Here is an 11,192-nt window from a genome sequence, read left to right as displayed (position 1 = left end):
GCATTTCACTGTTATTTTAACCGAGTATTAGTAAAAATGCACCGAGGCTCTTAGTATGCACCGCGCACACACACTGTACCTGTTACACTCAGGGACGCACAGCAGCACACACACATGCAGAAGATTACAAATAAAAACAGCACCGTGCAAATCCTCCACCATGATAGCAAGGCATCTGGCTGTTAAAGGGAATGTGAGAGGACCTCTGATTGGCCGATTGCATGTTACGCCCAGAACACACCTCTGATTAATAAAGACACTAAGTCCAACCCCTTTAGGACCATGTGTCTGTGAGGTTTTTCCGCCATCAAACTACGAAATAGTGGATTTGGACAGGCCCTGAACGCAGCAGCGCCAGGCGCTTCACGCCGTGCGCTGAGATGGTTAAAACAGGACCCTGAGTGTCATAGTTTCTAAACCACAGCACAGTAAAATGTCTCGACCAATCGCCACCAAATCACATGGGCGAGATGTGGTGCGATGAGTAACCACGGTTACCTGCAGAGCGATGGAGAGCCGGATGAGGTCGATGACCACTTCCTCGTTGGCCAGCTCGATGGTCATGATGGCCAGCGTGGTGAAGAGCAGCTCAAAGTTTTTATGGTTGTTATCCTCCTCCTTACAGCCCAGGTAGATGTGACGGTAGAGCTGCTGGCCATGCTGGAGATATAATTATAAAAAGGATATAAAAAGGATTGGATAGACAACACAATATCGTGCAAAAATGTATGCTGGCCAATTGGTATGGTATCCCACGAAAAATAGTAGTGGTGGGAATCACGCCTCCCGATACGATGTCATCACGATACTTATGCCACGATACGATATTATTGCGATTTTAAACATATCGCAATATTCTGCTATATATATTACATTATAACCTTATTTCCAACTTCTGATTTTTCCCCAATTTCTAATGACGTCCTGAAAAGGAAACTTATCAACATCTGTTTCATCTAAAAAGAAACATTTCTAAGTTTGTTCAAGTCACTTCAATGTTATCGCTTGAAAATGGGACAAACTGACACCAACACACATAATACATAATATATAATAAAAGATGCATACTTGACACCTGTGTATCCATACAGTATCGCCACTGAAAATATCACGATACTATGATGTATCTATTTTTTCCCCCCACCCCTAGAAAATAGCATCTTTTAAGATTTTCTACCTTCTTCATGAATGCAACGTCTTGCTTGGAAATCTTCTCTCTTTTAATCTTCAATGCTGCAACATTGGGGATGATTCTGCAACGGAGACGCACGCAAAATTAGTACATTTATAATTAGTATACATTTATAAAAGTACACAAGTCAATTTAGAGGGGATTAAAGGTTGTTTTTGTTGTTTTTTCAGGCTTGATGAAGGCTGGAGGTGTGGCGTTGACCGCCGGCCACTTTGCTTGTTTGAAAGTCATGATGTCTCTCTCTCATGCCAAATTCTCTGGTTGCGCAAAGCAGAGAAAGGGGAGTTAACCTTGCCCCTTATGACCTCATAAGGAGCAAGATTCCAGTTCGGCCCATCTGAGCTTTCATTTTCTTAAAGGCAGAGCTGGATACCCAGGGCTTGATTTAGACCTATCATTATTTCTAGACACTGGGGGGCCATAGACAGGCTGGGGGGACGCATATTAATGTTAAAAAACCTCATAAAGTGACATTTTCATGCCATGGGACCTTTAACTTAGCCACAGTAATTCTACAACGTGTCCTTGGGTTTCATGAAAGGCGCTATATAAATAAAAGTTATAATTATTATTATTATTATTATGTTGTACCTGATGCCGCGGAGCTTGGCGCGGTTGTCATGGCGGTCGATGATGTTGTGCAGGATTTCAAACACCAGCTGCCTCAGCTCGCTGTCCTCCATCAGAGAGATGGAGAAGAGTGGGTCCAGGAAGGGGGAAGGCAACGCAGCCGCCATGGACTTGGACTTAAAGCCAGAGGTTACCTGGGGGAGAGAAGGGGGAGAGAAGATGTGAGCTGACTCATCACAGCGAGATGCCATTAATCTAGAGGGGGTTGTTGATTTTCAACACAGCTGAAGTTCCCACGCAGCTGAAACCGTCTAAGTGTTGACCTTTCCTCATGTAACAGAACATGTGACAGATCTGATGATTGAAGGTCAGTGTGAACGGCAAGAGGGGGGTTAAATCTGATTTGGAACATATGCATGTGCTGTAAAATTGGTTCCTGGAGCATGTGATCTAGATGAAACCTCATCTTCTATATAAAACTGGTCTGTCAGTGTTAGTGCTCTGCAGAAGAAAGACGAGCTCCGTGGACTGCCTGCCCTACGGCGTTTTATTTAAAATCAGATGACTTTTAAAGGCGCCCTATGAGTTCCTGCACGGTCACTTCTGTAGACGTTTCAAGTAAATTCCAAACAAAACAGAGCAAGCTCGCCCAACCATCTCGTCTGTGATTGGCTCGAGTGGTTTTGTTGTATTTTGGTGCCCAGCCTGTGCCTCTAGTGTCTGTTTGACGTTAACGACTCCGTTTGTCTCCGGGATTGACGTTTACGGTGCTGTGTTGTCTCCCCAGACTGAGATTTTTCACGGTGTGTTCAGGGGCAGGCCGCTAGCGGATCAAGGAGAGACGCCTACGATTTGAGACATAAATGAAATGGCGCTGAAACCATGCAAGAACTCACAGTGCACCTTTAACATCTCCGAAAGACAACCAAACCAAAACACAACAGCCAGGCTCCATATCTTCGTTTCCTTTCTATAAAACACATCTCTGTTCTCCCATGGCTATGACAAAATCAGTTCCAATTTTTTATTATAATTAAGTTATTCTAAATTAAATTATTGCTTGCGTAATTGTCAGTGTGCGGGACTCTTTCTCAGTCACAAATAAAACCAGTAATGTAAAATCATGTAAAAGGTGGAAGGGGGAAAGAGAAGGACTCACCATGATGAGGGAGCTGAGCAGCATGGTCTGGATCCGCTTGGTACCCTGATGCCTGAGAGACGGGAGACAAAGGGGACATTAGAGACCAGCTATTCTTATCATCTTATTAAACATTACAACAGTGTCTCAAACTGCAGCTTCCGGACTCCTTTTAATGAAGAAACTACATTCTGACCCCTCTTAGTCGATTGGAGCACCGGTTCTCAGGCTTTTTTCAATAATGTTCCCCCTTTAAACAGTTTTTTAAGCCATGTGCAAATACTTTTCGGCAGAAAATAAGTCTCTATAAAGAGGAACAACACAGCAATGTCAGCGACAGATTTACTAAACAACAGCCTTGTACCTGGAAAACATGTAAATGCTGATGAAGAAAAGCGAAAAAAAACCTGGAAAAAGACGGTAGAAAGAAGGAAGAAAGGCAAGAACAGGTCGAAAATAGTATCAAAACTCCGAAGAAATGCATAATGCAATAATGCAATAATCAAAGGTATTCAAATTTTTCAAAATAAAAGCATGTCTTAAAAACTCTTCTTCTCATTTCCAGTGTGGCACCTAGGGAAACTGAGTTCGACACTACTGCTTCAATTTCAGCAGGCAACGCCCGGAAATGAAACATCTTTGATATTCGAGACTAGCCGCAGTCCAACAACCGACTGGCAAACAATGAAAGTTTAGTAAAAGAACTGTTTGTCAGTGTCACCTTGGTGTAACCTCTGTGTAACGTAAGCGAGGAAGAGGATAAAGCTGCAGCAGCAGCTCTTGAATGTAGACAGTTTAAATGTTGGGGGTGCAGCGCTATCAGACCTCCACTCAGTGACACCGGCTGGCTGCAGAGCTCCATCTTTCCCCTCTGGCAATTACCCAAAGAGGACAGAGAGAGCATGAAAGAGAAAGAGAGGATGAGGAGGATAGTGTTTGTTTGATTTAGGATTATCTGTTCTTGCACCCCCGAGGTTTGATGGATTAGCTTGTTTTCCTTTCTTTTCAAATTCGCTGCAGGGCGTCAAGGAGGTGAAGTGAGGACAGATTAAGACACAATTCACTTTGGATGGTGTCTCGTGTTTTGGACACAACCTCTGTTGAGCTACAGCAAGACTGATGGGGAAGCAGTCTCTTACCGTTTTAAAGAACCCATATTAGGCTCATTTTCTGGTTCATAATTTATACCAGGATAGGTTTAGGTAGTTTAATTTATAATACAAAAAACACCATATTTATGTTGTAGTGCACATTGCTGCAGCTCCTTTTTCCACCCTGTGTGTTGAGCTCTCTGTTTAAGCTACAGAGTGAGACATCTCACATCTGTTCCATCTTTGTTGGGAGTTGCACATGAGCAGTAAGGACTACTAGCCAGTCAGAAGTAGAGTATGAGGGCACTGTTTTGCCAATGAGAACGAGCTAGCATGCTAGCGCTAGCATGTGCTACGGTTAGCCACCTCGTCTCTAGTGACGTAGAAAGCCGTGCAGATGTTGAACAGCCCACCTGGAGACTGAAGACAGAGGACATTCAGAAACTGTATCTCGCTCAAAACAGCATGGGTAGTTCTTTCCCAAGTTTGTATGAGTGTGGAAGCCCCAGAGACACAAAATAACAACCCGAATCTAAGAAAAAGGGATTTTTTCATAATATGGGCACTTTAAGGCACTCCCGCATTTGCAGCAATTCGACGAACTGGATTCTTTGTCCATTAATATTAACAGTCTATGGCCTCCACCCCCTTTATTTACACCGTTACTAGTAACCACGGAGGACACGGAGGATTGAAAAAACATGGACTCTTCAAAACGGGTAATTATCTTCACGTTACTGGACGCCACAATCTTCTAAACACAGCCGCACTGAGACCTCCAGAGAGAGATGCGTGGAGCTGAGAGTCTTAATTAGCTTTGAAGCCACTCATTTGGCAACGGCTTGAATGTAACGGACGCTCATTAATATAAAAAACACACACTTGTGCTTTAAATCAACTGTGACTGACAGCCCTACAGCTGCCGTGAAACCAGGACCATGTTTCTATCAAACCCTGAAACAGCTCCATGCGTGCCGATTGTGTTAACTGGGAAAGTGAAGATAATAAACGTGACTCACCCAATCTTGACAGTGTCCAAGGTGTGGCAGGGCGTCCCGTACACCGGCACTTTGCCCATGATGAACATCATGACTTCAGCTCGCTGGTAGTCGGGCAGGTTTCCACCGAAGAAGCCTGGCAGGAGGACGCAAGAATGATGACTCACACACAAAGACAGGTTTCATTTAAAACACCCCAAACCATCAGTAAATACATTTTAGACTCTGTCCTAGAGCATACCTAACACTGAGAATGTTTATTATTTAGTACTTTATTTCATTACTATGCAATATTTTGATACACCCATAACTATTTTATCTGCCTAATGTGCATACAAACCCTTTATCTTTCTTAGTATTTTTTATATATATATATATTGTGTATATAGTTGCATGTTCCCCCCCTCTTTTTGTCTCTTCTTCTTCTGCACTACTTATATTTTACATTTTAATATTTTGTGTTGACACTGTAAAGGTTTTGCTTCAATCTCAGCACAGGTACTGCACTTGTGTATCATGACCATAAAGGCTTTCTATTCTATTAATACCTCATACTACTACTACTAATACTCATTTTGTTCATTGTAACTGACTTTTTTAAATGTTGTCTGGGAGCGTCCAGGAGTATTTGATTTTTGGAGATTTTTGGTTATTAGGACACTAACAGAGTTAACAGGCTTACGATAAAAATAGATCAAGAGGCCATAGAGAGAGTTGAGGATTTTTTTTTTTGGGGGGGGGGGGATTCCCAACTCAAATTGAACAAACACATTAACAACCTCTGTAAGACTGTCCGGACAACCCTGAACTGATAAGGCAGCTTCACTGTTATTTCATGCCGTGATACTCTCCCACGTATCCTCCTGTGCTGCTTCATGGTCTCTCAGGTCAGCTGACCAGCCGATCCTGGCGGGGCCTAAAGCTAGGCTTGAGCTCAGAGGGGACCGTGCATTTGCCCCAAAACTTTGGACTGGGCTGCCCCTGCACATTAGACGGGCCTCCTCTCTTCCTCATTTTAAAACTCTTCTTCAAAACTACCTCTAGAGTGATGATCTTATGTGTATACTGTTGTGCTTTTAAGGGGTTTTCTATTGATTTATTCTGTATTATCCTTTTGTGCAGCACTTTGGAAGCCTTGTGTTTGTTAAAATCGTGCTATATAAATAAAGTGGATTGGATTAGTTTTGGGGCCAAGCCTCCCAGACAACAGTCAAACCCGTCAAATCATTAAACAGGCAATGAAAATAATGGATCAGAAACCAACAATATGGCTGTTCCATTGTGCATAATTACAAGCTTTTATATCATGAAAGCGTTATTAAATGCTGCGGTACCAATGGTCTGGATGATGGCGTTCTGGACGATCCTCTCTTCGCTCTCTTTGCCGCGGCCGGAAGAGACGCTGGTGCTGGAGTTCCTCCTCGAGTTCTCGCCCAGCTCGAAGTCCACGCTCATCCTCAGGTGTTTGAGCAGAGTGTTGAACACCTCCAGCACTGTGGGCCCTGCGATCACACACAGTCACCGTAGAAACATATATTAAAAGGCTAACGAGTATAACTGCTACCAGTATTGTGACACTACCAACTCGTTTTCTGTGGCGACGGTGAAGCAGAGATGAAAGTCCAGCTTTCTTTAAGAAAATTGACTTTTTTGAAGAAAAGATCTGCACATTCAGAAATTCTTCTGTGCAGGTGCGCTGGACAATATCATCAACTTCGAACAAAAGAAAAAATCCCACACTCTGCGCTTGCTACAGCATTACCGTTTATTTACAGGAAACTAACATTTCGGTCTCTGCAAAATAAGCGGAGTGCAGGACTCTGCAGATCAGATATAATGCAGCTTTAAGGAGTCTCCCCCTGCAGGAGATCATATATAATGCAGCTTTAAGGAGTCTCCCTCTGCTGGAGATCAGATATAATGCAGCTTTAAGGAGTCTCCCCCTGCAGGAGATCAGATATAATGCAGCTTTAAGGAGTGGTATAAAAAGCCTGCAGGAAGATATAAGCCAGTTCTCATGAAAATTCAACCAGCTAAGCTGCTCGACTCTGATTGGCTAACAGCTAGCCAATGAGAGCCTTGCTATCAGCATCCTTTAACCAGCTCATGAATATTAATGAGCTCAGGCAACATGGTCAGACTGACCAGCTGATGTAATTTCTCCTCTTATTTCTTTCCAGTGGCTAGGCCTGACAGAGGAGGTAGCAGTAAATCTTCACATTCACCACGTAACACACACACACACAACGGCTTTGTGTGGCAGGGCACCTTTAACATTGAATCTACTGAGGAAACATTAACACACATCTAGGTAGAGCATCACATTCCTCTGCTAGTCTACAGCCACAAACACATATAACGTGAACCTGAATCAGAAACTCCCCCCCCCCCCCACATATTCAGACTCACTGCTGGAGGATCTTAAAGCCATACTATGCAGTATGTAATCAACGTTGGTGTCACGCAGACCTGACTCTGCACTCACAGTCTGATCCCCACCACCGTATACCGGTACCTGTTCAGTAGGATAGAGGCGTCGGACACCGTACAGGAAAAGATGGACTGATTCTTACGAGATTTGGCAGAGCGCCACCTACTGAACTTGCATTGCTGGTTTTGGCCTGCTTTGCTTTCTTTTTAGGATTTATTTATTTTATTAGGACAATACACATTAATGAATATTTCTGTAAATGCACCAGTGTTAGTTGCCAACTGGCTATTTTTCAGCATGCATGTCTTTATGGTGGGAAGAAACCGCAGAGGAAACCCACGGGGGGGAAAACCATGCAAACATAGGGAGAAATTACCCCAGAACGACCTGGATTCAAACCAAGAACCTCCTTGCTGTGAGGCAGAAGTGCTAACCACTTAGCCACCGTACTGCCATCAGGTTGATTCTCCCTACTACAACTTCATTCAGTCATTTTGAAGGTGTTTACCTTCAAAATGAAGGTAAACACCTTCAAAATGACTTTAAACCTGTTATATTAAAGGTACAAATCTTGCATAGTGTGGCTTTAAGGTGGATCTGTCAGTGGCGTTAATGGTTTACTGGATAATGAGGAAAAACAGAAACCCCGTAAAGTACTTTGTATTGAATCCAACAGTATAGTACTCTACTCTTGTACTGGAATGGATTATAGTTTCTAATGCTTTCCATCATGTGGGTAAATGAGATAAACAAAATATTACAAACACCTTTCAATACATACAGTATACTAATTTATCTATATACTAATACATCTATATACTAATATATCTATATACTAAGTCTAGTATTGATGGCGCATGAACATGGAGCGTCTACCCCAGTTTATGTGAATGGAAATGTAAAATTTTAAGCCAATAAGAATACTTGGAATTGATGGTGGTGGTAAATAGTCATGAAAACGGACGAGTTTGTGAACAGGCAACATGGATTTTGATAATTAACAACTACACAGGTTACACACTGGACCTTTAAATGTTATTATTCAATGCTGAGAGCACTACAAACTTAATTCTGTCGATTAAATTAACTGTGAAAGCAAAAACCTGTTAAACTATCTAAATGGATGGATGTCAATAGAGACGTGGGAACATTTGTGTTTTTGTAATTCATGGCAGAGCTGTTGTACTTCCTCATTCAGAGGTTTCTGTATTTCTGGTCAGTTGGTGTATGTTTGGGCGTAAATATTAAGATCTGTTGGTATAAACAGGGACACTGTGTTCACCTGGCATTAACATGCATCTCATTCCCGCATCGTGTCACAGTCTGACGGAGCTGGAATACAAATGAGCTCCGATTCGGTTTGTGCAGGAGTTCATTATAATTCAGGCTTGCATTTTACATTTTTATTACTTTACTTTGTCATCTTTGTGCTGCATTTTCAGACAGGACTCTCGAAAAAGAGTGTAATGTATGTGGATAAATACAGACAGACTGTGATTACCCATGATGCAGTAAATGCCAGGTGTGTGGGGGGGGGGGTCTACAGAAACTGCTCTATACATTAATCTAATCACGCTGTCATACTGTACCGAGCCACAGATGTGGAGGAGTCGGGTTTTCACTTTCAAAGGTGAACACATCACTTCTTTTGGACTCGGGAATCATTCCTATCCAGATGAAGGTAGTTTTGTTTCCAGGGGGCGCAGCAAAACACAGGTTGGAGGAATTAAATACAAAATGTTTGCATTTTCCAGAGTGTGTGTTGTCTTGGCTCCACTATGGCGGAGCAAGCTTCCCACTGACATCAGGACAACATAAACTCAACACATCTTTAGACTCTTCAGACTGCATCTTGGTCCATAAAAAGATTTAAAAAAAAAATTGTAAGTTATTGACGTGCTTGCATGATTTTGGAAATGTTTGGGTGGTATCTTCACGGTTAAATGCACTTATTGTAAGTCAATTTGGATAAACGCATCAGGTAATTGAATGTAAAAAGGTTTAATAACATTGCAGGTTTAAATACTCACCTCAGTGGAACATTTCACTCTCATTTAGCACAGAATTTAGGATTTAGTTAACTTGTTTTTCTTCATTTATTTCTATTCCCTCTCTGACAATCAACACACTTGTTTGTGGTGGAGGGGTTTGTGTTGTCAGGGGCAATAGCTCCTGGTAGGGTCCCCCAAGAGATACTGGTCCCAGGTGAGGGACTTTGATTGACACACATGAATTAGCCCTTCCTTGCTCCCAGTTGAGATGGTTCTGGCATCAGATCAGGATGCCCCCTTGGGTACCTTCCTTTGGAAGTTTTCCCCGGAGGTAGACCCAAAACACATTTAGGAAATGATTTCTCTCATTTGGCTTGGCCCAGATCCCCCAGGAGGAGCCTAGACCACCGTGACACGGCCCCCGGATAAGCAGCCGAAAATAAGTCGGAGGTGTTAAACTTCAAGCTGGTTTAATTATTAGCCAATTAGCACGTACAAACACTTCAGGGGAACAGAGCCACAGAACGGGGGACGGATAAAAACCCATCAGCACCTTTTTAAAAACACCTTTATTCACTGTTTCTACTTCATGTTCATGCGACTTTGTTTCCTGTTGGAAAAAACCTAATTAAGACACTGATGTAGGTGAAAATGTATTTAATCTGACAGATCTGGGTATCAAACCTGGGAGCTTGTGATAACTGTCTATCGCCCAAAGTTGGGACCCAAGTTTACTTTTAGATATCTTTATAACTTAAGAAAGTTAGTACATGTTGTGTTTCACCACTTTGTTCAGTAAAAATGTGCATTTTGTCTGTTTTTCAATCACTTCTTACAACCCGACCCTTTCTTAGTGGACGTTTTCTTTTGGATTTTATGGTTTTATTGTATGGCTGTCTTCTCTTATATTGTATTTTATGCCTGCTGGAGTTATGTGCTTTATGTCTTTTAATAATCTTCGGTACAACACTTTAGTCAACTTTGAAAGTGCTCTATAAATAAAGGTGGATTAATTGATTGATTGAGATCGCTCCGGTAACTCACCCACTGAGCCTTTGGCGGCGATGGCCACCGTCTCCAGGAGGACCTGGACGATGCCGGCTCGGACCCGCGGCGTGTTCTTGTTGTGGGTGTCCAGGTGATTTAGAACCTGCTGAATGACGTGATGGGAGTGCTGAGCCTGGACCAAGACACGGGGACAGGGAGACAAAAGGATTGACATGTGATTGGCCACTCTGTCAGCTGCTCCAGATCAGAAAGTGAATCTTAGGTTACTTATTTGCAAATATTTAAACTGAGAAGGAAGCAGAAAATTTGGTCAATGGACTTCCTGCTGGTTAAAGATTGTAAAAATGTTACATAATAGCTTCTCTCTGACCAAGAAGTTACAGGAGCGTAGATATAGGAACAGTCCACTTCTAAACAGTTCTAACTACTCTCCCCCAAAACTTTTTTTTCCATTTGTATTCACACTGGCCAAGTGGCCATAGGAACTGGTAGGAGGGGCGAGGGAGAGACGCAAGCATGGCAAAGGTCTTTATAGCGTCGTCACTTGACTTTAGCGGCACATACAACAACAAAGCCCGGCGGTGTTTAAAGACTAGGCTGGAGTACTTCACAGAGAACCAAAGAAGACAAAAGCTCCAGCGTAATATGATCCTAATTAATAGTATGTTGTTAATATTAGGGGACAAAGCATCTGGTTAAAGCTGCATTATATCTGATCTCCAGCAGGGGGAGACTCCTTAAAGCTGCATTATATCGGATCTCCAGCAGGGGGA

At 42.5% G+C, this 11,192-nt stretch overlaps 1 protein-coding gene across 1 annotated transcript in view; it reads right to left on the bottom strand.

Moving 5' to 3' along the window:
* The window catches only part of LOC117953961 (protein EFR3 homolog A-like), an 18,567-nt gene that overhangs the window by 1,702 nt on the left and 5,673 nt on the right, over window positions 1–11,192 (bottom strand). Inside the window, exons 3-10 of the mRNA XM_034887378.1 lie at window positions 10,456–10,591; window positions 9,010–9,087; window positions 6,324–6,491; window positions 5,011–5,125; window positions 2,922–2,973; window positions 1,784–1,956; window positions 1,178–1,253; window positions 499–660 (exon numbers count right to left, since the gene is read on the bottom strand). Of these exons, the coding sequence (XP_034743269.1) occupies window positions 499–660; window positions 1,178–1,253; window positions 1,784–1,956; window positions 2,922–2,973; window positions 5,011–5,125; window positions 6,324–6,491; window positions 9,010–9,087; window positions 10,456–10,591 (960 nt within the window). The remainder of the gene's footprint in view (window positions 1–498; window positions 661–1,177; window positions 1,254–1,783; window positions 1,957–2,921; window positions 2,974–5,010; window positions 5,126–6,323; window positions 6,492–9,009; window positions 9,088–10,455; window positions 10,592–11,192) is intronic.

The sequence above is a fragment of the Etheostoma cragini genome, chromosome 12 (genome assembly GCF_013103735.1).
Source record: "Etheostoma cragini isolate CJK2018 chromosome 12, CSU_Ecrag_1.0, whole genome shotgun sequence".
Lineage (NCBI taxonomy): Eukaryota > Metazoa > Chordata > Actinopteri > Perciformes > Percidae > Etheostoma > Etheostoma cragini.
This window is presented reverse-complemented; position numbering and strand designations above follow the sequence as displayed.